This window comes from Drosophila guanche, unplaced genomic scaffold (assembly GCF_900245975.1).
Source record: "Drosophila guanche unplaced genomic scaffold, DGUA_6, whole genome shotgun sequence".
NCBI lineage: Eukaryota > Metazoa > Arthropoda > Insecta > Diptera > Drosophilidae > Drosophila > Drosophila guanche.
This window is the reverse complement of record NW_022995754.1, coordinates 1,063,121-1,086,498: the sequence shown is the minus strand read 5'-3', so window position 1 is coordinate 1,086,498 and position 23,378 is coordinate 1,063,121. Positions and strand designations below refer to the sequence as shown.

At 48.1% G+C, this 23,378-nt stretch overlaps 9 protein-coding genes across 9 annotated transcripts; 5 read left to right on the top strand and 4 right to left on the bottom strand.

The window, feature by feature from the left end:
* Nucleotides 1-8,926: 8,926 nt before the first annotated feature.
* LOC117589260 lies at nucleotides 8,927-12,811 on the top strand. The gene has a single exon (XM_034281037.1). It carries the CDS (start codon nucleotides 11,187-11,189, stop codon nucleotides 11,787-11,789), a length of 603 nt encoding a protein of 200 aa, XP_034136928.1. The 5' UTR covers nucleotides 8,927-11,186; the 3' UTR covers nucleotides 11,790-12,811.
* Nucleotides 12,812-12,910: 99 nt separating this feature from the next.
* LOC117589261 lies at nucleotides 12,911-13,481 on the top strand. The gene is made up of 2 exons (XM_034281038.1): nucleotides 12,911-13,037; nucleotides 13,090-13,481. Exons 1-2 carry the CDS (start codon nucleotides 13,020-13,022, stop codon nucleotides 13,261-13,263), a joined length of 192 nt encoding a protein of 63 aa, XP_034136929.1. The 5' UTR covers nucleotides 12,911-13,019; the 3' UTR covers nucleotides 13,264-13,481.
* Nucleotides 13,482-14,062: 581 nt separating this feature from the next.
* LOC117589035 lies at nucleotides 14,063-14,552 on the bottom strand. The gene is made up of 2 exons (XM_034280662.1): nucleotides 14,440-14,552; nucleotides 14,063-14,341 (listed from the first exon to the last, which is right to left on the bottom strand). Exons 1-2 carry the CDS (start codon nucleotides 14,455-14,457, stop codon nucleotides 14,171-14,173), a joined length of 189 nt encoding a protein of 62 aa, XP_034136553.1. The 5' UTR covers nucleotides 14,458-14,552; the 3' UTR covers nucleotides 14,063-14,170.
* A 1,217-nt stretch (nucleotides 14,553-15,769) lies between these two features.
* On the top strand, nucleotides 15,770-17,252 carry LOC117588851 (ubiquitin thioesterase OTU1). The gene has a single exon (XM_034280350.1). It carries the CDS (start codon nucleotides 15,894-15,896, stop codon nucleotides 16,983-16,985), a length of 1,092 nt encoding a protein of 363 aa, XP_034136241.1. The 5' UTR covers nucleotides 15,770-15,893; the 3' UTR covers nucleotides 16,986-17,252.
* LOC117588855 (protein Asterix) lies at nucleotides 17,190-17,730 on the bottom strand. Its single transcript, XM_034280355.1, has 2 exons — nucleotides 17,505-17,730; nucleotides 17,190-17,445 (listed from the first exon to the last, which is right to left on the bottom strand). Exons 1-2 carry the CDS (start codon nucleotides 17,658-17,660, stop codon nucleotides 17,284-17,286), a joined length of 318 nt encoding a protein of 105 aa, XP_034136246.1. The 5' UTR covers nucleotides 17,661-17,730; the 3' UTR covers nucleotides 17,190-17,283.
* A 63-nt stretch (nucleotides 17,731-17,793) lies between these two features.
* Nucleotides 17,794-20,091, top strand: LOC117588850 (pentatricopeptide repeat-containing protein 1, mitochondrial). The gene is made up of 2 exons (XM_034280349.1): nucleotides 17,794-19,684; nucleotides 19,746-20,091. The coding sequence occupies exons 1-2, from the start codon at nucleotides 17,861-17,863 to the stop codon at nucleotides 20,037-20,039; spliced, it is 2,118 nt and encodes a 705-aa protein (XP_034136240.1). The 5' UTR covers nucleotides 17,794-17,860; the 3' UTR covers nucleotides 20,040-20,091.
* Nucleotides 20,037-20,805, bottom strand: LOC117588853 (EKC/KEOPS complex subunit TP53RK). The gene has a single exon (XM_034280353.1). The coding sequence runs from the start codon at nucleotides 20,756-20,758 to the stop codon at nucleotides 20,084-20,086; it is 675 nt and encodes a 224-aa protein (XP_034136244.1). The 5' UTR covers nucleotides 20,759-20,805; the 3' UTR covers nucleotides 20,037-20,083.
* A 67-nt stretch (nucleotides 20,806-20,872) lies between these two features.
* On the top strand, nucleotides 20,873-21,698 carry LOC117588854 (charged multivesicular body protein 2b-B). Its single transcript, XM_034280354.1, has one exon. The coding sequence runs from the start codon at nucleotides 20,968-20,970 to the stop codon at nucleotides 21,604-21,606; it is 639 nt and encodes a 212-aa protein (XP_034136245.1). The 5' UTR covers nucleotides 20,873-20,967; the 3' UTR covers nucleotides 21,607-21,698.
* LOC117588852 (dehydrogenase/reductase SDR family member 4) lies at nucleotides 21,640-22,853 on the bottom strand. Its single transcript, XM_034280352.1, has 3 exons — nucleotides 22,521-22,853; nucleotides 22,060-22,462; nucleotides 21,640-22,001 (listed from the first exon to the last, which is right to left on the bottom strand). Exons 1-3 carry the CDS (start codon nucleotides 22,769-22,771, stop codon nucleotides 21,696-21,698), a joined length of 960 nt encoding a protein of 319 aa, XP_034136243.1. The 5' UTR covers nucleotides 22,772-22,853; the 3' UTR covers nucleotides 21,640-21,695.
* Nucleotides 22,854-23,378: the final 525 nt, after the last annotated feature.

Below are 23,378 nucleotides of genomic sequence, written 5' to 3'. Positions count from 1 at the left end.
ACAGTCCGAAGCGACTGCAGCGACTGCAGCGACTATTATAATTAAGTCTGTCTCGTTCTAGCGCTAGCTATCTCTCTCCCACTCCGTGTCAGTGTTCACTGAACAAATGAATTTTTAATTAAACACGAAACAACAAGCTAACAAAGCCCAAATAACAATACGACAAAGTAAACAAATTAAAATCAAATTAGTCTTGTACAAAAATTTCTGCACACAGACCACAAAAAATGCTCACAAAAAGCGGCGGGGGGAAAGGAGTGGGGCAAGTGGTACAGATATCTGTCAAATATTTCACTACACATATTCTAATATTGTTGAACAATTCATTAACTCAACCCCTGGCACCGTTTTGCCATTTCCTTTGAGGAATTGTCTGTCAGTTTTGGGGGTTTCCTTTCTGCCATGCCACAATCTCTGGCTGTCAGTCCGACTCGTGGCATACATAAATACTTAGCACATGAGAGTTACCTTCATTATATGTCAGCACTCAGCAGCGACTCTGCCTTGGCTGCTCCTCGTGTGACTTTGAAATCGCTTAAATTGCCTGAGGAAAGTCACGAGAAGCGACGCTGACAGGCATTGAAAAGGTTGTACGAGGAGACGGAGATCCCTTTGGTGCCACAATGGCAAATTGTTGCATCCGCTTTTTCTTTTAGCCTTTTAAATGCAATTTCCACACACGTTGAGCAGCTAGAAAGGGAGGGGGCTGTGGGCTGTGGGCTGTCTGTCCCTGTACCTGTCCCTGTCCCACCATCTCGCATTTACATGCTGCGATTGCTTCTCCGACTCATCCTGTTTCCTGCTGATGTTGCTGCTGCAGCTTCCACCTCCCATTCCCATCTGCTGTCTCCTTCTGCTTTGCCCACAGGCCGCCGCTTACGTTGTTTGCTTTCACTTGCCATTTTGTTGTTGTTCACTCAGGCTGGCTCCAAGCTTCTCTCTCTCTCTCTCTCTCTGTGCTCTCTGTGCTCCTTCCCCCCTCCTTCCTTTTCCTACTACCAAACGCATGTTCCCCGCTCCTTCTCGTTGTTGTTTTCCTTCCTCCTTTTTGCACCGCAAATTGCCTTTAATTCATTTTCCGCAATTACTCCAGGCCACACAGAAGGGCGGTAGGGGATGGGCCTGGAACTACTCATTATCATGCAGATCTCCACCCACTCCAAGCGGCTCAATCCAACAACCAACCAGATCCACCTAGTGCGAAAGGGAGAGACTTTTGTCGTAGGCGCATTTTTTACATTCCATTTGCATGCCTTGAGGGAGCGACCATTCCATTCCATTCCATTCCGTTCCATGCCATGCCATGCCATGCCATGCACCGTGTTTCCATCTGCATAATGATGAGGCAGAGAATCCCACTCCCAACCATTCCTCCCCCTCTTCCTGCCTGCCTGCCTGCACCTTGTCACTCTCATTGTGTCTCGTTTTAAGCGCATTAAGTGACCAGCAAACGGTAGGAGGATAGGAGCAGCAGCACTTGTCAGGTGCAGTCTCCTGTCCTGCAGCCAACCCACTCCTTACTCACGTTAAGGTCAGCGCTGATCAATGTCAATTGCCGCACTTTGGCAGGCGGATCCGGGTCCGGGAGTTTCCAGTCGCATACAATTAAGCAAAAGGAAGACCAGAAGCAGTGCCTGAACGGGGTCCATGACGTGTGTAGCCGAAACATTCGCATCAGCCATGGGACACGCAAAGTAAACAGCGATGCAAGATGAGAAAATGTTAGAGATGTGAAATGAAGAGTTGAAGATTACTCTGTGAGTATTGAAAGTAGCTAAGAATCATCCTTAAGTATTGTAATTCCATTCCAAAGATTCACTGCAATCATTTCCACTTTTGCTCTTTCACCGATCAATCGCTGCGGCGCTCCCATCTCTAGCTGCTCTTCGCCATCGAGCGGTGGACATGCATCGCTTCGCTTGGCATCGCCACGCAACGCAACGCATCGCATGGCATGGCGTGGCCTGCCATGGCATCGCATCGCTCTTGGCCAAAGCAATGAGATGCGTCGTCGTGTAGCGGGAATTGGAAAACTGTTAGCCGTCTGAAGGTTGCCTTGTTGATATTCCCACTCCGAAAGAGAATGTCCAACAGGGAGAGGGAGAGAGAGAGCGACTCACGTTACCGTTAGTCTCGTAAACTTTTGCTGCCTTGCTGTTGCTGCTTGCTGTTGCTGCTTGCTGTACATTTGGTCGCCATTTTCAATTTACTGACGCTGTCATGGCCGGAAGACAAATGTGGGTGAACTGTAACTGTATACTATATATATATGTGTGTGTGTGTGTGTGTGTGTGCAGTGGCATGTTGTGATTGCGGACTGTTGCTTCTCTTGAGTGGCGACCCAACTTTTCACTGCTGCTGCTCCCTGTCCCACTCCCCCCCATTCGTGCAACGTGTGCAACAGGGTGCTTCTATTTTTCTTTGCCTTGTATTTTGTTTGTCCTTCTCTGGTAGTTCGGTCGACTCCACTTCCTGGCCTGGGTCTGGCCCAATGCCTCTCTGCCACTCGCTCTGCCTTTCTGCCTTTCTGCCTGGCTCTTGTAATTGTTGCTAAAGCAGCAAAACGTCGACGCTGAAATTGCAGCAACTGTAATAACAAAATGGCCNTTCGCTCTGCCAGGATAGATGGGAACTGTGGCAGTGTTGGGAAATATTTCCAGCTTGACTTATTTTGACTTTGTGTGAGAAGCGTTTGGGTTCTCAGCATTTGCTGCTTCGGAGCTGCTTCAACTGCCAGCCAAAGTTTATTCAACGCAAAATGTGCAATGGGAGAACGTGCCGCATGTGTAGGAGGCGGCTGGCCATCGGCAGTTAGTCAGCCAAGGGCTGCGCGTGGCTGCCACATTTACTCTGGCCTTGCACACTGATTTCCTGTTGCATTTCCGGTCCGGGCCGGTCCGGGCCGGTCCGGTCCGGCCAGCAGCTGGGAAAGGGGCAGGCGCACATAAATTTAAATCGAATTTAGAACAGTGGGCAAAAGGAAATGGGAAATTAACGGCCAAAGTGGCACGGAAATTATGTGTAGAATCCGTGGCAGTCCGTTTGCCTTCTTTCAGCCTTAACCCCGATCCCAACCCACAACTAAACTGATTCGAAATTGATGTCATTTGCTTAACCTTTAAGTAGCAGGCGGGAGTCCTTTCTTTTCTGAATGTAGGTCAAATTTGTCGTCGACATTCTTGGGTTAATTTTTGCCTGCTTGGAGAAATCAATTAGAGGTCCTGGGGAAGCTGCAAGTATGCCAGCCGACAGGCTGGAGCTCCATTTAAATGTTTTATGAACATTTTCTTGGGCCTAACGCTCTGTGCCTTCAGTTTTTACCACTCCTGCCGCTGCCTCTGCCCCTGCTTCTGCTTCTGCTCCTGCCTTTCTCCACTCTTCTGTGGTTGTCTATTGTCTACTTTTTGTGAACAATGGCAGGTGTCATGCAGGTGGAAGCAGTGCGGTTCAAGTCGCAGAGGAGGGGCCAAGGGGTTGTCCCTTTGTGCATTTTACGCGGAATTACACAGCATAAGCAGCTGACACCGCCACACCCCCAACGAACCGCCCTGAATGACCCGACCGCAGACGTGCTGCATGCCTCCCACCGTTGCACCTGCTGCTGCTGCAAATGCGGCATTTGCCGTGAGCGACTTTCGTCTGCTTTGTTGTAAAAGGGAGCAGGGAGCAGGGAGCACCCAGCCACCCCTTAGCCATTGTGGCCCAAAGGCAAACACAAGCCCAAGCAATTGCCTCGCCTGGCTCCTCCTCAGTTGATTTAAACTACACAAAAAAGCAAACAACGCACGCGGGAGGAAGGCGGGGACGGGGTAAGCGGTGCTGCTGGGGTAAGAGCAACTAAGAAAATGCCTGCACAAAAGTAACTCATAATTAAGGCAAGTCAGCCAAGCAGAGAGCGGAGTGGCAACGTGGAGAGCCAAGATGCAGCAGCAGCAGCAGCAGCGGCAGCGGCAGCGATTCTCCTTTCTTGCAGCACAAATGGCAAATGTCAGAAATGTTGCCTACTTTTAGGCGGCAACTGGTTCCGATTTTGGGCAAGAGCAGCGCTGAGAGTGGTTCAAGGAACTAGTTCTGTACTTCACTTTCCCCTACGAATAGCTGAAAGAACACCTTTACTGGCTGACTCCGCTGCTCCTTTGGGCTCCTGGAACTAGTTCCTTGCCTTAGACATCTTCATGGCTCCTTTTGTTGGCTGACGCTCACTCCTTTGCTGCATCGTGCACCGTGGCGTCTCCGTATATATTTTTGATATGCTTCAGCAAACACCTGCAACGTCTCAACAACAATGAGAAATATTGTTAAGTAAATGGGCTGGGGACTGGCGGGGCGTTCCAAGAGTAGTGGATGCAGTTTCTGGTGCATTAGCGGAGTGCGTTACCCCCTGCCTGCGCTCACCTCTTGGCCTGCTTCGCTCTCCCCGTGGCACTCTTTATTGTTTATGTTTTTGGCTGGAGATTTTTGCAAGGTGGGTGGCTGTTATGGCTGGGATTTGGGTGTGTGCTACGACGCGTGTGGTGGGCATTGAGGTTGTTAATGCATGGGGCTGGGCCGTGTGCATCCTGTTGCCAGGATGTTGCATACAGTCTGCCTGGCTGCAGAGGCCGAGAGTTGTAGGCAACTTTTGGCAAATCATGGCAATTGCTGGTGCTTCTCTTTTTATTGCTGCTGGAAATTATGTGCACTGAAATGAATATTAATAATGCGAAGAGACAGACAGAGAGAGAGAGAGAGAGATATTCGTGTAACCCAGGGCGTATGAGAGACTTTTCCATTAAGCGCGAATCGTTTGTCAATTTGCCAGTACACATAAATCAACAGCTGCAGCTGCAACAGAGCGGGGTGGGGGCAGTATCATCTTGCCTCAAGCCCAATTAACCCATTAGGATAGCGGTTGCCATTTGATGCGGCAGTCAGAATGCAATTAAAAGAGAGCAGAAACCCCCGGCAAAAAGCAGGAAAAACGAATAAGATGAAGCTCCATCTTGCAATTTCCTACAGCTTCTACTCCTCGCTCTGCCAACATTTAATTTTTATGTAAGCATCACACAGCCCAAGGACGTAGACCGAGACCAGAACCGAGAGAACCAGAACAGAGCTCAGAGCTCGGAGCCCGGAGAACTGAGAACTGAGGAGTGCCGCGATGAAGACCAAGAAAAGTAATAACTGCGCATTGCCATTATTTATGTTTATGTCCGCACTACATCATCTTCAAATGTCCGCTTCTGCCGCTGGTCCCCCGTTCATCCTCTTGGAGCTATAAAAAACAAGTGCCTGCTGGCGGACAAGTTGCAGTCCTGCAGGAGGAGTGGCAGGAGGCTGCGGGTTTGGGCTCTTGCTGCTCTCCACTCTAGTCTTAGGCGACGTTTAACTGCCGCCGTTTTGAGTGCCGTTGAACTAATTTCCGTTGGCCTCCTCTCCCCACCCAAGAGGGCAGATAGGAAGGAAGGAAGTTCAGCTTCAGCTTCAGCTTCAGCTTCAGCTCTTCTCTGTTATTCTCTGCTCTGGCAAAAATTGCATTCTTTGCGGCCTTTACGCTGGATCTCCACTCCGCGCATTTGTCATTGAGGCGCTCGCTAATTTGACATAAATTCCAACTGCAAAGCAGCCTCAAGTGGCCCACAGGGCAAGTGGCAAATGAGCATGAAACTTTCCCCTGAGAGAAGCTGATTTAAAGTCGAATCCCAATTGATTATTTTGCCCTAACTTTTGTCTAACATCAATGCCAAGCCACTTTCAATTACAATAAAAGGAACATTTGCACAACTCTTTCTCCCTGAAGGTCCTTTTGCTGCGCTGCGCTGCGCTGCGCTGTCGCCCGACCAGTTGGAGCTGCAAGTTTGCTTTGCCAGCCAATTGATATAAATATTTCTTTTGGTCTTTTGGTCAAATACTTATGATAAACATGTTGTAAACTGTCCAAATCGATTAGTTGGCCACACAAACTATTTCCCCAGCCGAAAACGAAAACGAAAACTTCCTGCGCTATGGGAAAGCAAACAAACCAATAAACTCCAAGGACTGACAAAAAACTTTTGACACTCCATTCGGAAAGGGGAACGGACAGGGCAGGGCAGGGCAGGGCAGGGCACCGAAGGAGTTGCAAGTTTGCTCTACTTTTGCACATGAAAGTATAAATTTAAGAAATAACTTTGGCGATAGATGTGTTTACAAATGCCAATAGGAAATGCCACTTAAAATGCATCACACAGCCAGGGAGAGAGCAGAGAGAGACAACACAACACACAAAGAACTGGGGCCGAGTGGACAAACGTTTGTGCCAGAGGGAAAAAGCACTCAAGCGATGGGTACGAGGGGTACGAGGGGTACGAGAAGGTTTGAGAGGCAAATGTTAGCCCCAAGGATTTTATTATTGTTTTATTTTTTGCATAACTTTTACACGCATTTCGCTGCTCTTCTGTTTGGGCTTTGACTTTGACAATTGCTCAACTTGGCAACAAAAGGGCAGAGCAAAATGAACCAAAGTCAAAGCCGAAGCACACAAGACACAAAACACTGCGAACGAGATGCTGCTTGAGGGCCATTAAACGAAGTCATGAATGGCGGGACACACATTAGGCGGAGGCGTGGCAAATGTTTTAGCCATTAGCTTCGGGCATTCTCGTAAATCTGACAAAAGCCATTGGCTCGAGCCGATTGGGTCAGTCGTTTTTGATCACTCCTTTTGTCAGGTGTTACACGTGCGTGCCACTTGCCACTTGCCACTTGCGTGTGATGGGTGGGGTGGGGGGTAAATAACCGCTAGTTAAGTTTGCTTTGTCATAACTAACAGTTTGCATTTCGATTGGGGTTTTTTTTCTCCTTTTTTTTTGCAAGTCACGCACTGATTTGGCAATTTGCATGCAACGACCGCTAGATGGCGCCGCGCACGTGCTCCGGACAGTCGCGCGAAACTATGGACTGGGCATGACGGGGATTTCCACTCCCCTACCCCCCCTCCCGCAGACCACTGTAACAATCAATATTTGAATTGAAATTGAAAATTTCATAATTTTTGTTAGAGTTTTTTTTAATTTAAAAGTTTTTTTCCGCTGGCAGCCATTTCTTTTTATTGCAATTCGATTAATAGTTGCAGGGGGTTGGTGGGGGGTACCACTGCGTACGTGCAATATTAAGTTCGGGCAGGGGTGTTGGGGTGTCTGATGCTAAGTTCGATTGGCATTTTAGCAAAATTAAATATTTGTACGAAATGTGTGTCAGTCTTAGGTTTCCCCTTGGGGGGTACTCGAACACCCACTCGAGTGTTAGTTTATTGGCAATCTAAATGCAAGGATGAATGCACAGGAGGCAGCAGCAGCAGCACTGAAGAGGCAGCACTTTCGCTGCTTTTGGCATTTTCATTTGCATTGTAAGTCGAGAGCAGCTTTTCGGAGAAGCTGCAAGGCAGAGGCGTACCCAGGAGGAGGGGAAACTGCAGCTAAACAAAAGGAATTTATGATTATAAAGCAGTGAAAATATTGGCAAGTCTTGGAACTGGAACTACCCTCTCTCTCTCTATCCTCTTTGGCCCCTTGATCCTTTTATGGGGCCATGTCCCTGTCAATTGCTAGCAGTGATATCGATAACAGTCGGTTGAACTCCGTACCAGAGACACGCCCAACGCCTCAATGCATGCATACATGCATTCAGTCAACCCCTCTCCTCACTCTCCTCTCTCTCTCTCTGTTACCTCCGAACGAACTTTTTTCATGCTCCATTGTGTTATAAATATTCATAAAGCGCTTCGCCATTTTTCGTTGCGACCGCCGCAACTAAAGCCTTGATTTCTTGCACACACACACACACACAGACAGCTAGCTGCACATGGACATGTTACCAATACCTAGCCAATATGGCAACCAACCACACCTCCCACCCCTGCCGCCCATCGTCTGCACCCTCGTCTATCTTCTACCCATTTAACCGCAAGCCATGCTTCTAATGCCGCGTTGGCATAAATTTAAAGCAGCAGCTGCGGTTTTCCACTGCACTTTACCTCCCATTCCTTCCCCATGCTTTCTCCCTCTCTCTCTCTCTCGCATTCTCTAGATATGGCTGTAGGGGATTTACCGTTTACCCTCCCTGTATCGTTCTCTGTTGCTCTGCTTTAACCGGCCAGAGCGAAGTGATAGCCCCAGCCGAAGAGCAACAAAAGACTATTACAAAAACTAACCCAGGTACGGCTTTAAGCACCCCCCCTCCTCAGCAGCCGGAGCGCCCCCTAAAAAGCATTTTATGCTGCTAATTGATTTTTCAAACACGCTTTGGTTTCAGCCCAACGTTCCCTCACTCTCTCTTACACGCTCTCTCCTCCCTCCCTCTCACTCTCTCTGCTTTCGATGTTGTTGCTGGCAAGTGCCACTGCGCTTTTGCTTGGCATTCAATTAACGGGAATTTGCATTTTGTCTATGGTATATCGGTGGGGTGTACGTATCGTATATGCATACAAAAATTGCTTGTAAAAACAAAAGTCTCAAGTGCTAAATCAACAACCAACATAGCACAGAAATATAGTGATTAAAATTTGTATGAATTTTGAATGCCTCCCCTCTCCGATGCTACTGTTGCTTGTTCTCTTTAGACATATCACTTAGCATTGATCTCTGCTCAAAATCAGCGGAACGTGAGGTGCGATCTCGCTGGTGGGGTGTGTCAGTGATTCGTCATGAAAAATGTTCAGATTCTAAAGTGTTGATTGCCAGATAAGCACATAAACCTAGATTCTAGTTAGTCGAGGGTTATTGCTATAGTAAATGAACATGATTATTGAGTTATGATTCAAATTGATTAAGTTTCCACAAACAACGAATTACAGATAATTCAATGGATATAGGGGAATTATAAGTATCTCTTGGTAAACTAAATATAGCAACACCTATCGAACATTGAACATTGGTGGCACTGTAAGCACTGCAAAAACCATACAAATATTTATTGTTTTTTTTTTCCAAGCTGAGCGCATAAACCTAGATTTTCCTTAGCTGAAGGTTAGTTGTATCTTTAAAGATGCTCAGAATTAGCCATGGGGCAATCTGTCACGCGATGCATAGACACTGAACCTCAGAGGCACTCAAATTCAGATGACAATGGCTGAGAACCAACAGATTCCAAACGAAATTCCTGTAAACGACCTTCGTACAAGCGGAACAACAAAGAGAAAAATCTAGACTGTTAATGACCACCGCAATAAAGAGTACTTACATTATGTTTTGCTTTAATAGCAATTATTATCGACCAAGCAGCAAGTACATAAAACTTGATGGGTCTTACGAGCATAAATAATACTCGTATTCGTACTTGCCACAGCAGCAGTGGACGGCAGACCGACCGACCTACCGACAATTGCAGGCGCAGCTGAAGTCTCAAGGTCAGGTTGCAGGCTAAATTTAACATTGAAACTGCATTGTCTGCGGCCAAGCGTTAACGGAGGAGTGGCCGGCAGTGTCCGCCCCAACCGGTTACACTGCAAAAGATCTGACTATCTGTTGCAGCTTCTTCTTCTCCCTCTTCTTCTTTTGGTTTAATTTGGCGATTTCAAAAGAGAAACAAAAGCCACGTAAGGCCCGGCGTGACATTGAATTGTAAATGCAGAAGATAAAGTAAAACGTGGAACGCATAAAGTTTACCCAAAACGAAGCACAGCAAAGGAAAAGTAGTAAATAAAATGTAAGCCGACATCCGATGCATGTGCAACTTTTTTTTATGTTGCGCGAAAACCCACAGTGGCGGTGCCCTAGAGATGAAAGCGTGAGTTGGTGGTTGGGTGATCTGTGCTCCTCTACCTGAGTTCTAACTATTTAAGTGTTGTTTTTGCTTTCTTCTAGCTGTCCGAAACCTTTCGCGGGTAGTCACGACCCCCATCGCCAAAGCTCTGTGGCGTGCACAAACAACAACCTCTACGTTTTTGCAGTGCCTGCTCTGCTGCTGTTTGCGCTTTATCCAATTCACTGCTGCCTCACCTCACCTCCCCTCCCCTTCCCCTACCACTCATTTATCCACGAGTCAGCTGCTGCCACTCTGCTTCTTCGTTGTAAAAGACATTGACATTTTTTTTTGCACTCTTACTTTTTGTTCGACATCGAACAAGGGGTAGAGTAACTTTGATTAGAAGTTAGTCACTCAGCGAAAAAAGTTTCTCTGAGAATAAAAATGGTTTATATTAATGGTTAGCATCAAAAGTAGAGGTGCTAAGTGATGTCCATCTATTATGAGTAGTCAATATCATGTACGCTTATACCATGGCTGCCATAGCAAGAACCCATCTGTAAGGGTATCAAAGCTTCGGTTCACGGTGAACTTTCTTGTGCTCTCTCGCCGCATCTCTCTCATTCACTCTCCGTTTCTCTGTACTTTGTTGTCGTTGTTTAATGGTTTTATACATCTTTTGTAGCTGTTGCTCTTGCTGTTGTTGTCGGTGCGGTGCCATCGCATTACGTCACTTTCACTGTAGTTTGCGGCTTAAGTCAGCATTTGTTGATTGTTGCTTTTGCTGATTCTGCCGCCGCTTCTCTGCTTCTGCTTTGGTCCGTTGTTTGCACTTGTTTTTGGTACAAACAAGCAAATTGCAATAAAAATGCTTGAATTTATGGTCCACTGGCATACATACACACACACACACACAGACATATATTTTTCGTTTGGGATGATTTATCTGAGACTTTTGTTCAACTTTTGGGTCACGACGGGCAGCGGCGGCAGCAACGGCACAATTTATGTCCGTTTACAGGGCAAACTTTGCTGTTCTTTTTTTTGGTTCAAGTTCATCAGTTCGCTGGCTGCACTCGCCACTGGTTCCAGGCTCCGCAATGGAGTCGTTACCACTAATTTACATGTTGTTTAACAGCAAAAAACTATTAAAAATACTGTGATCATATTCAGTGTTAACATAAACACAGCACGCATACGCCCCGCCGATTGGGTATGCCATCATTGTTAGGGTCATGAGGTTTGATAAGAATCTACCCACAAAATATCGCCATTAGTGGACTCAACGTGGCCTGACTAAATGGGAACCCAAATGAGGCAAATTTCTCAATCAGCGCGTGGCGAGGCGGCTAGTTCCGATTGATCCGCTGGGACCATGGGACCACTGCAAAGTCTGACCTTGGGCCTCATTTGCATGGCAGCGAAAGCCTACGGCGTGAGTCTCCCCATTTAAACCATCCGAGATCTGCATACTTTAGTTTTCTATGAACTCCCAGCTCAATCTGCAAATAGATAAATTTCATGCGACATCTTTTGTGCCAAATGAAATCTGCTTCAGCTCGAGCATCGATCACCTGGAGGACATCAACTTCAATATGACCATCAGAGTGCCCTTTCCCGGCAAACTCCTCATGCACATATTTGTGCGAAAGCTCTCGGACACGCCGGGGGGAGCGGACATCAGCGATTTGGTGCGCCTGAAGAACCGGGATCTGTGCAAGATGCTCGACTCGCTGCGGAATATCTCCACGGATCATGGGCAGGGCGAGAGCCTGCTGCCGTCCACCTTCTTCGTGTCGTGTCCCCTGGTGCCGGGGTTCTACTACGTGGCCAGCAGTCCCATCGATGTAAAGTTATTTTCCTCTCGGGTGCCCGATGGCAGATATCTGGCCCTGCTCGAACTGGTGCAGGTCTACGAGGAAGTCATCAAATTGGCTACCTGCAGAATTCAGTTTAGCATGAAGACGCCACCGGGCTATGTGGAGAGATCAGTTATGAATAGCAGTGCGGAGGAGCCACAGGTGGAAGAGTCTTCCAAGGAGCAGCCAGAAGACGCTTCAGATGGTGCCTTAGATGACCATGAATAAACCTTTAGACCTGCCGCAACTTTTTACCATCTGTCTGTCTGTCATCTTCTTGGTTTAAACGAATTGACACATTCACACACGGCCAGAGGCCATGCCTGTTTAATTGGCCATCCCCAGGGGCATGGGAAACAAAACCCTAAGAAACAGCTACAGATAGATGACAATGCTCCATTGTTGCATCGATATTACATATGTATGTATATGCAGCTGATATTTGTTAGATATTTTTATATCAATCTCTGGCATGTCTTGACCACTGGTAACATTATGCGTGTGTGTGGGGGGGCTTCTCTAAATCCATTTGATTTACATATCTAGACCAGCTGCTCGTTTCCGGTTTTCGGATAAGCTGCAATCTCATCGCCCTGACTCGGCACTTATGCTGGCCTCCGCCCCTGCCCCAAAAGTTTTGGCTTGGCTTTTATTGATTTAGTGATCTCGAATACATATCGCGGTGATCTTCACGTCCGATGGCTATTAGAAGTGTCAAATATTTATGGTTCCCATTCTCTATCTGTCGCTGGCAATCATTTGATTTAATTGGCTTGGCCATTGATCAATCCATGGAAGGGTACAACACAATATCCGCAAAATATTTCACTTGAACTTGAAGGTGTTAAACGAGTTTAGGATCCGATTAGTGGGGGGCTTCTAATAGTGATAACTGAATGCGTGGAATCTTTTCGTCTCTTGCCTGACCAACCATCACAGTGACCTTCAATTGTGTGCAGCTTTTACACTTTTTTGGGGCATTACTCATCGAAGCGAACAGTCCCCTCAATCCCCTCCGCTCCTCTCTGATAGAGTCAACAGGGCGTGGCTTTGGTTTCATTTTTCAGGCTGTCTTTTAGTTGTTGGTTTAGTTTTGCTGTTTAAATACGAGCGGACCCACTGCCTGTCTGATTTGCACAGCAACTTGAAGACTCGAAGACACCTGCCCAACAAGGGCCTTGCCCCCCACCGCACCGCACCGCACCTCTTGGCCTCTGGCCTGCAGTATTTATTTTTTGGCCAGTTTCTTGCCTTTGTCTTGTTTATTTATCGCTCATTTGTCCACTTCCACGCTGCAGACTGCAGTTTACATACAACATTATCATCGATTGGGCCTCTCTCGGCCACCGTTTTATTTTGTTTGGGTGCTATAAAAGCCACTGGCCACAGAAGCCAACAGTTGCAGTCAATTTTTTGGATTAAACAGCGCCACATCCACCCAAGACACAAGCAATAATCATGAAGTTCCTCGCATTGGTAAGACCTTTAATCAGATCCTCCAGCAAGTTATTAATGGATTACCCTTTAGACCCTTTTTGTGTGCCTGGTGGCCCTTGCTCTGGTGTATGCAGTGCCCGTGGATGAGTCCCTCATCGGGGACAATATCTATCAGCCGGCCTTTGACGATGTGCAGCGTCCCCAGGATCCGCAGGCCATCTTCAAGCTGAAGAAGCTGCTCAAGCTGAAGAAGCTGTTGGGCTAGGCAGTTTGTGCTCAGTGCCACCAGTTCAGCTTCCATTCTAGTCCATAAAACAAAACCTCCAACCGCGTTCAATCCACAATTATTCTGCTGCACTTAACAACGTTCAATCCGTTCTACCTATAGATAATGCCATAATATCCATACACCACACAACCCACGAGTAGAGTTATGCGTAATCGTAATCGTAACTAAAATAAATTTACTTTTCATACAACAAACTGACAGTTTCTGTGGTGATTTCTGTGCTCAAAAAGGGAACACGTTTCAGATGTGGCAACCCAAACAGGATCTTCCCCTTGCATCGCTTATCTTTCTGCTTATTTATGAGTTGCCCTTTTAAATGACTCATTGAAGGACTTTTATGGGTAAGTTCCTTCGTTTTCCTGTTTGTGCGTTTATGTTTTTTGTTGTAGTAAATCAGTCAGCAGAAAGCAGTTCAACTTTTATCGGTTTTGGAACCTAATTCCTTTAAGGAATTGTATGATTTAATGTTAATATGCATGAAGGTTATTCTTGGCAGTTTTCTTTGTTACTTTCCACAGTGAATGAGTAGATTTGGGTGCCAATGATGCCTTGGGATCTCTTGGAAAGTCTCATGGAGCAAGAGGAGAAATCTTCTAAGTATTCGCTGGATTTGTGCAAAGTCTCATATTTGGCTCTATATTCAGTGTCAGATAGCAACAGACTCGCCCCGAAGCGACCTTCTTCCCTTCGACTTCTGCTTCAGTTTGTCAAACAAATGATTGAAGAAACAAACTTGATTACCCTTCCCCCAAAGACTGAGATTTTCTTTATCAAATACTTTCATTACTTTTAATTCTCTTGTAAATTTGTTCCTTAAAACCCTAAAGACAAAGTTAAGCTAAAAATCCATTGAGGCAGCTGCCAGACAGAACTCATTCCTCGCTTAGCCCAGGAAGAGGAGTTTCTTGAGCAGCTTCAGCTTGAGCAGAAAGGACTGATCGTCCGTGGGGTTGAAGGTGTCGCTGCCAGGGCCCTCGAGACCTTCGGGTATGGACTCCTCAATGGGCACCGCACTGCTGGCCATGAAGCACACGGCCAGGCAAAGGAAAACGCTCTGAAAAGCAAAAGATAGTCCGTGGTTAGTGGATGTGGGGAATGAGTGATTGAATGATTGAATGATTATCCAGTTTCGTGTGGAGTTGGGCGACGCACCAGGAGCAAGAACTTCATTTTTGTTGACTGCTTGGTTGGGAGTTGTGAGCTGGGAGCTGGGAGCTGGGAGCTGGGATTGATCGATGTCGTTGACAGACGGATGAACTGCGTGCACTGAACACCAGACCCCGCTGCCCAACTATTTATAGTCGGCCCGCTCGGTCGTCTTTCATAGAAATTAAAACAACGCGGGGACCGGCAGACCGGCAGACCGGCAGACCGAACATCTCGCAAATCGTAGAGGAGAGAGACGAGAGTGTGTCGAGTGGAGAGGAGGCGCGGGCAATCAATTTGTTTGGACTATTAAATGTGATTTAAGTGTACCACGCATCCGAGGCAATAACAAAAGCCCAAAAAAACATCGAACCACATTATTCATTTTGTGGCTGCTCTTGTGGTTCCATTGTTGGGTTTCAAACTCTAAAGTAACATTCGAGTATTTGGATCATTTGTTGACTTGACGTCTGTCTGTGCGGTTGTTTCCCCAATTTGTATTGGCATTTCCTTGGTTCTGGACTGTTCTGTTTGTGCAGCCCATTAGCTGGAAACTCTCTGCAATGCTGCCTGCTAAACTTTAATTAGCGGCCTCTCAGCCAACTAGCTTGGTCATTAGGCATTAGATTAACACCTAAAGCGGCAGGCATTACCAGTAGCATAACAATTTTTAAATTTGCGCGCCACCACACATAAAGTACGGTTCAGTGCTGTAAAGTCTCACGCACAAGTGTTGTCAAGCAGTGGCTATCGTTATCGAACATATACATATATATGCAGGGTGACCTCGAATTGAGGAAATGTTTGAAATCTTAGGCTCCAATCAATGCAATAACAAGTCAGTCTATGTTGGAAATTCATCTCAACGAAGATTTTTCAAATTATAGATATCGGTATATACATAGAGATCATATGAAAGCTTAATATTCAATTATGGAAATAGGGTATTCAAATGCCCATGCTATACTCACCTACCAGTTGACAACTACAAATTGTCAAATACGTAGCAATCCATTCCCAGTGACATAACGTTTTATGCTATTTTTGTTGGTTGATCTTTTTTGTTTCAAACTTAATTTGTAAACATTCGATTAAAAGGAAGTTGGGAAAACTAGCCAGTCTTCTGGATAATTTATCGTTGAATCAGATAAAACTATAGTTTTAGCGCTGAGAAGCCTAACTAGCTATTAATATCAAATAGAACATCGAAATCGAGGAAAATGATTTAAGATTTACGGTGCATTTACAGTATATTTTGAAAGTGCAAGTGTATATTTCGGTATATCTTATCGATAATTCCGCGGTGACACTGTATATATGTAATATAATAAAAAAAAAAATACCATATATATAACTTATAAATTCAAGTCAATCCAAAATATAAAAATAGCCTAAATTGTACAAAAATTCAAATCAAATCTCTCCGCTGTGCGTCTCTGTGTTAAAACCCGATAGGAGCAATGACTGGGTCGTCATTTAGCGTGAAGCTGAAATCGAAAAAAGGTCAATTCATTGTCAATGACTTGAACCAGAATACGACGCTTGGGGAGCTGAAGGCGAGAATAGCCCAGGCGACGGCCATACAGGAATCGCAGCTGCACGTGCTGGTCGGCTATCCGCCCAAACCATTGGACCTCTCGGCAAATCGGGAAAGCCAAAACCTCAAGACTGTGGGCATCCACAGCGGCGAGACCTTGATTGTGGAGGAGAAGGCTGCTGCTACAGCTGCAGCTGCCCCTGCTCCTGCCACAGCCAGTGGCAGCTCAACACTGGAGGATGACGAGGCGCTGGCGCGTCGTCTGCAAGCTGAGGAGGATGCGGAGCATCTGCGTCAAGTGTCCAGCGCAGCTGCAGGCGGCGGCGGAGTCGAAACGAACGCTGTGAATGTCATCCAATCGCTGGAGCCTGTGATTCCACCCGAAGTGTCCGGGCCGAACGGCAACTTCAATGGCATCCTACTGAAAAAGGTGGTGCCGGCGGATAACTCCTGCCTCTTCACGAGCATTCGCTTCGTGCTGAACGGCAAGGTGGACAACGAGGGCAGCGAGATGATGCGACACATCATAGCGCAGGAGGTGTCCGCCGACACGACCCAATACAGTGACGCCGTGTTGGGCAAGTCAAATGCAGAATATTGCGCCTGGATCCAGAAGGCCGACTCGTGGGGCGGTGCCATTGAAGTGTCCATTCTGTCCAATTACTACGGTATTGAGATCGATGTGGTGGACATACAGAATGCTATAATCAATCGCTTTGGCGAGGACAAAAACTTCGGACTGCGCGTCTTCCTGCTCTTCGATGGCATCCACTATGATCCGCTGTACATGGAGACGCTACAGAACTCGGTGCCTGCCACCATCTTCCCCGTGGAGGAGATGGGCGTCTACCAGCAGGCCGAGCAGATAGCCAACGAGGCCAAGTCCTCGCGCCAGTTCACCAACGTGGACAAGTTCACGCTGCGCTGCATGGACTGCGACGTGATGCTGGTGGGCCAGGTGCAAGCCCAGGAGCACGCCAAGTCGACCGGCCACACGAACTTTGGAGAGATTTAATACGTCCTGATAATCGGCACCATCTACATTTTAGCCTTCATTCTGTTTGCCTACTACCTACTCACAACCTAAAGATGATCCCGAACTGATCATCCTCATACCCGAGCGTGGCAATATCGTTGGTGCACCCCCACCGCTTCTAGCTAAATTTTACAGCATGTTTTTTTGTTTTTCTCATATTTAAATTATTTAAAATGCAACACAATTAGTTCATTTCTTTATCCCCTCTTGGATCGCAATAAAAATTCACATTTATTTAAACTAGAACCAGGAAATGCTGTGCTCTGGCTTCTTACTGCTACGAGGCCCATGGCGGAGTCATGGCAGCTGGATTTTGGAGGTAGGACATGACCACAGCACTGACGCTCAGCATGAAGGAGGAAAGCACCTGCTTGGCATCGTCGCTGGCCTTGGAGCTGGCAAAGCTAATGTACAGGGCGAACCAGGCGCACCATTTGAGCTGTAAAAGAAGCGCGGTTGTCACTGATAAGTCCACCGGGTCACATATTTTGGACTCACCTTCATCATCAGTCCGCACATTGAGAAAATCATTCCCAGAATATTCATGTAGTCCGGCATCATGTCCTCGTTGGCGCCGCCGCCTTGGCCCTGATTCTTGGGCGCCCTGTAGCGATTGATTTTCTCCTTGCGACGTGGATCCACATGATTGTTCATGTTGAAATTGTTAAATTTTCACTAAATTAAACTAATTCAGGTCACAAAAATGGGAATGTGACGGGAGAATGTTGTGCTTACATGTGAATGGCAAATTAGATCAGGTGGCAACTCCGCACTCTGCAGCTGTTTCAGTATTTACACCGCAGCGGCACACACGTTTGAAAAGTTTGATAAATTACATAAAAATCACAGAAACTATGGCCCTGCGATTGCTCAGCCAAGCGCTGGCCTCGCATATGCGCCACTTGCAGTTGAACACCGCAAGGCGCTCTGTAAATAGCTATAACAGTCGACTCCAATTGGTTCCTTTGGCCACCTGGAACCGGCAGCTGCACGTGCGTATTACGGATCAGGAAGCCGGTCTGCAGGCTAAACGAGAGGCCAATAGGCACAGCAACCCATTCCAAGATGAAAAGTATAAGGAAGCTGATGTGGAAGCTACCAGGCAGCACAAGAAAATCCAGTCGGTGGAGAAAAGGAAGGAACGGAAGGAAAAGAAACCGAAAAAAGTGCTGGAGCATGGGGATCCGGATACCTTTGGTGATGCCAAGTTCAGCGCTAGCCAAACCGAAGATCCTGGAGATGTCGAAGAGGAGGAATACATAAGCAAGCCCACGCGACACTCGAAGAAACTGCAAGCGAAGGAGTACGCCCATCTCATCAAGGAACATTTGAACGCCAACCGGCTGAACGATGCCATTGCCGTGCTGGAGCAGCGCATGCTGCGCGAGGATCGTGTCAAGCCGGAGAAGTACATCTACAATCTGCTGATCAGCGGCTGCGCCAAGGCCGGATACACCCGCAAGGCATTCTCGCTGTACACGAAGATGCGGCAACGCGGACTGCCCGTCTCGGGCGGCACCTACACATCGCTCTTCAATGCGTGTGCCAATGCGCCCACGATCAGCGATGGACTGGCCAAGGCACAGATACTGCGGGAGAACATGCTGGAGAAGGGCTACGAGCCGAATGCGAAGAATTACAACGCCATGATCAAGGCGTACGGGCGGTGCGGGGATGTGGACACAGCCTACCTGCTGGCGGATGAGATGGTGGAGCGAAAGCTGGACATGAACGCAGAGACATTCAATTTCCTGCTGCAGGCGTGTGCCAGCAAACCGGAGCACGGCTTTCGGCACGCTCTCCTCACGTGGCACAAAATGCTGCGGGCAGGCATCAGTCCGGATTACTACAGCTTCAATGCGATGCTTCGCTGTGCACGGGACTGTGGCTTTGGCACTCTGGAGTCCATGCGGGAGGTTCTCGAACAGATAGCACCAGCAGCAACCCAACAGGAGGCGGCAGAACAACTGGAGGAAGGGCAAAAGGAAGATTTACCCATGGAAACATCGAGCGCCAAGTCGCTGGCAGACCACATTGAAGTGGCGACGACTGCCAGTGAGCTGGAGCTGCCCAATCTGCTACTGCCGCGACCACACCTGGGCAGTTTGGTGGCCCTGGAGGAGGTTACGCGTCCCCACGAACGGTTCCTCCTGCTGGGCGGCATTACTGGTTTCCTGGAGCACATGAAGCAGCACAAGATCACACCCGATATACAGACCTTCACCACCATGCTGGAGGTGATTCCACCCACCAATGCGGCTGAGAAGCAGATCCTCACATTCGTGCGCAAGATCGGCCTGAAGGCAGACATTGACTTCTTCAATATTCTGATCAAGAAGCGTTCGATGCGCTACGACTATGAGAGTGCCCGCGAGGTGCTCTCTATGGTTCGCACGGCTGGATTGCATCCGGATATCGTGACCTACGGCGTGCTGGCACTGGGCTGCCGCACCCAGGAGGAGGCCAGGGAGCTGCTGCAGCAAATGCAGGAGGCGGGCATCAAGATGAACATGCCCATACTGGGCGCCATGCTGCGGCAGGGCTGTGAACAGAAGTCATTCGGCTACATCAATGAGATCATGCAGCTGAGCCTGGAGGAGGGCATCAAGCCCAACGAGCACTTTCTGCGGCATCTGCACAGGTTTCACATAGGCTGCGCCCGAGCCATCGATGCCAGGGTGAGTGTTTCGACGTGCCATTCTCCCAGAGAAAATCACTTTTAATCCTCGCACTTTGCAGCATCCTTCGACCAAAGCGCCCAACTTTAAGAAGGGACACTCAAAGTTCTGTGATAAGTACCGTCTGTACTACGAGGAGCAGGGCCTGACTGGGCTCAAGCTGGAGGATGCCATTGCCAAGATAAAGGCGCGCCCCTATGCCAAGTACAAGGAGTCCGCCGTGGAGGGTCTGGAGCCACTCAAGCACGAGCAGGTCAAGCGCAAAACAAAGCTGCGCAAATACATAAAGAAAATCAAGATCGATGAGCTGCAGGATGACCCACCCAGAGAGGAGACCCTCAAGCGCATAGAATAGGGAATAGATCTACGGATTTAAGTTTTATTAAAGAATATTTGTTGTTAGCCAATCATCGTCCGTTTGCGTCCACGGGCGCGCACCTCCTCGAACTTGACAAGGACGAGAAGTCCCTCCGCGCCGCACTGCGCGCGGTAGCCCTCCAGGATGTAGTCGAAGAGGTAGGACTGCTCGCTGTGGGTGCTCAGCAGAGCTCGCTCCAGGACATACAGATCCACGCCCTTGCGCTCGGCGCCCTTGTCGTAGTGACTCAGCCCGAAATCGATGAACACAACTTCATACTTGTTCTCCTGGGGATTGATTAGTACGTTCGATGTGGTCAGATCGCCATGGATGATGTGGTCAACGTGCATTCTGCCGACGATAACGCCGATGCGCCAGCACAGATCCTGCAGAATCTTCTTCGCCTCGCCCGGCTCTTGGGTGGCAACTGTCTCCTGGATGAACTCCTTGGCTGTCTTGGCATTGGCATAGTACTCGATGTACAAGGTGTGTGCGGGGTAGTCCAAGTGAAGTACTTTCGGCACCAGAACGCCGGCAGCCAGACAACGTGCCGCCGTCTTCATCTCCGCCTTCATGCGGCGTCGCGTGATTTGTTTGTCCAGGTCTGGGTGGCGGTACTTCTTGACGAAGCGCTCCTTGATCAGGCAGGTTTCGCCCTCGTATTTGCCGAGGTACAGGCGAGCCTCAGCGCCTTGTTTTATAATTTCTTTGTCCATTTTTTAACAATAATAAATCGGCAAAGACCGGATCCAAGTGGCAGCACCAAACTGGGAAAACAGACACTCACAGCGCAACGCGTGCACTTGCCAGCTGATCTGATTTACTGCAATGTTTACTTCGATTTGCTTGGGGAACTTTTGCGTGATTCATAGGGGAAAAAGGAATTCTCGAACGTCGCAATCTGCAGTTATTATAAATTCAAAAAATGTTCAATAACATATTCGGCAAGAAACCCACAGTCAAGGAGCAGCAGCGCGAAAATGACAGATCACTGAAAAAGGCCACTCGCGACATTGAGCGCGAGCGACGCAAAATGGAGGAGGAGGAGAAGAAACTGGAGGCTGACATTAGACGCAATGCAGCCGCTGGGAACAACGACGCCTGTCGCATACTGGCCAAGCAACTGGTGGAGATACGAAAGCAGAAGTCGCGCAGCTATGCGGCGGCCGGCAAGATCCAGTCCATTGGCTTCCAGAACAAGAACATGGGCGCCAACATAGCGCTGAGCGAGGCAATGGGAACGACGGCCAAGACCATGGCGGACATGAACAAGGTGATGCGACCCGAGGCGATTGCTGGCACAGTGCGCGACTTCCAGGCAGCGAACATGAAGATGGAAATGACGGACGAGATGATCAACGACACACTGGACGACATGCTGAACGAGTCGGGTGACGAGGAGGAGTCGAATGCCGTGGTGAACAAGGTTCTCGATGAGATTGGCATTGAGATATCCGGCAAGATGTCCAATATTCCAGCCACTGGCAGCGCGGACTTCGAGACGAGCGGCAAGCGCACCGAGAAGGACATTGCCGACCAGCTGGCCAAGTTGCGCTCCTCCTAGACACCAGCACGACGCCACCAAACTGCATCCATATTTGTATTCAAGCCTGTTATCCATAGCCTCTAAGGAAATATATTTATGTACACCGCTTAGAGACGCGCAGTCATGCCACCGCCGGCCACAATGGCCTCGCCCGTAATGTATCCAGCGTCCTCGCTCACCAGGAACGAGACGACGCCGGCCATCTCCTCGCTGGTGCCCAGACGACCCATTGGAATCTTCATGAGCGCCGCCTCGTTCGCTGACTCATCCTCGTACAGGGCCTTCGAGAACTTTGTCTTGATAATGCCGGGAGCGAGGCAATTCACGCGAATGCCCTCTGGCGCCAGATCTTTGGCGGCAGCCTTGGTGAGGCCAATGAGCGCCGTCTTGCTGACGGAGTATGCGCCCAGCAGCTGCAACGATAAGAAGGTTGAGATAAGCCAATGGTCATTGGTCGCGTCACCCACTAACCTCAAAGGCATCGTAGCCCGCAATGGAGGAGACAAACACAATGCTGGAGCCCTTCTCCTGCCGCAGATAGGGCAGCGCCTCCTTGGCCAGCAGATACGAGCTCTTCACGTTGACATCGAAGATCTTGTCCCAGACCTTCTCGTCGCAGTCCAAGACCCCACCGACGGCAGGGTTGGTAGCCGCATTGCTTATCAATATATTCAGCTTGCCGTACTTGCTGATGGTCTCATCGAAGAGCTGCTTGCGATCCTGGGGCTCGCTCACGTGACACTTCAGGCCGTGGACATTCAGGTTCAGTTTGCGCAGCTCCGCCAGAGCGTTGTCCACGTTCTTTTGCTTGCGGCTGCTGATCACCACGGCAGCTCCATCTTCGGCCAGTCGTTTGGCAATAGCAAAGCCAATGCTGCAAGGGGATCAATCGAGATAACAAAAGTGGCAGGAGTAATCTCTTCTACGCTTACCCATCTGTGGAGGCGGTGACCACTGCAACTTTCCCTGCTAAACGCTTCATTTGGTTGACGCTTGAACTTTGACTGGTGCTGGACAAGCGCTTATGGGTAAGATTATGGCTAACAAGCTTTTGATCGGGTTTGTTGTTGTTAAGATTAAGATTTCTTGCGGCACTTTGGACTCCGGCCACAGTCACAGCGGTGGCGGCACTTAATGGGAGATTTGGCGCCCTGCCAATCAACTGCTTGCCGAGATGAAACATAGTTTAAACGCGAGATTCGATTATAGTTTGAGATATTAGTTTCTTAACAATTAACAATCATTAACTGTAAAACGACTTTAGTTGGGGAATCAATCGGCAAAAGCTGCAGCGCCGATACTTCTTATTGGATTTGCCATTCACAGTGAAACAAAAAGCTCTTGCTTCGAATAACGGCTATGTTTTTGGATTTACTGAAAGCTTGCACAGTGGCTTAGATATGGTTACTGAGTAATTTGTGGTTTAGCAGCTAAGAACTTGTAATACTTAATATCACGCTGTATGTTTATTGAGAAATCTGCTCATTCATGCGCCAAGAATAGCCCACTCCCCAAACAGTCATCTCGGTCATCGGTAGATAAGAACATTTTGAAAAGAAAATCTCCCCCAGCAGAAGATAAAACGTTGCGTTCCGTTTCGTAATGCCAAATAAACAAAAGATAAATAATTGTGACAAGCAAACACGAGTAGCAACCGCAGAATGAAAGCGAGTGCGAGTGAGAATCGCTTGACATAGTTGAAACTTCATTTCGGGTCTCCCGAAGTCGCAATGCCATGAAATTCATTCCCAGCCGAAAGTGCGAATTAATATGAGGCTGTCGGAGAAGCT

Coding starts and splice junctions, on each gene's coding strand:
- LOC117589260 (XM_034281037.1), top strand. CDS start 11,187: ATGAACTCCCAGCTCAATCTGCAAATAGATAAATTTCATGCGACATCT.
- LOC117588851 (XM_034280350.1), top strand. CDS start 15,894: ATGACTGGGTCGTCATTTAGCGTGAAGCTGAAATCGAAAAAAGGTCAA.
- LOC117588855 (XM_034280355.1), bottom strand. CDS start 17,660: ATGAACAATCATGTGGATCCACGTCGCAAGGAGAAAATCAATCGCTAC. Junction 17,446..17,504: donor TGTGCGGACTGATGATGAAG/GTGAGTCCAAAA, acceptor CTTCTTTTACAG/CTCAAATGGTGCGCCTGGTT.
- LOC117588850 (XM_034280349.1), top strand. CDS start 17,861: ATGGCCCTGCGATTGCTCAGCCAAGCGCTGGCCTCGCATATGCGCCAC. Junction 19,685..19,745: donor CCCGAGCCATCGATGCCAGG/GTGAGTGTTTCG, acceptor CGCACTTTGCAG/CATCCTTCGACCAAAGCGCC.
- LOC117588853 (XM_034280353.1), bottom strand. CDS start 20,758: ATGGACAAAGAAATTATAAAACAAGGCGCTGAGGCTCGCCTGTACCTC.
- LOC117588854 (XM_034280354.1), top strand. CDS start 20,968: ATGTTCAATAACATATTCGGCAAGAAACCCACAGTCAAGGAGCAGCAG.
- LOC117588852 (XM_034280352.1), bottom strand. CDS start 22,771: ATGTTTCATCTCGGCAAGCAGTTGATTGGCAGGGCGCCAAATCTCCCA. Junction 22,463..22,520: donor GTCACCGCCTCCACAGATGG/GTAAGCGTAGAA, acceptor ATCCCCTTGCAG/CATTGGCTTTGCTATTGCCA. Junction 22,002..22,059: donor CGGGCTACGATGCCTTTGAG/GTTAGTGGGTGA, acceptor TTATCGTTGCAG/CTGCTGGGCGCATACTCCGT.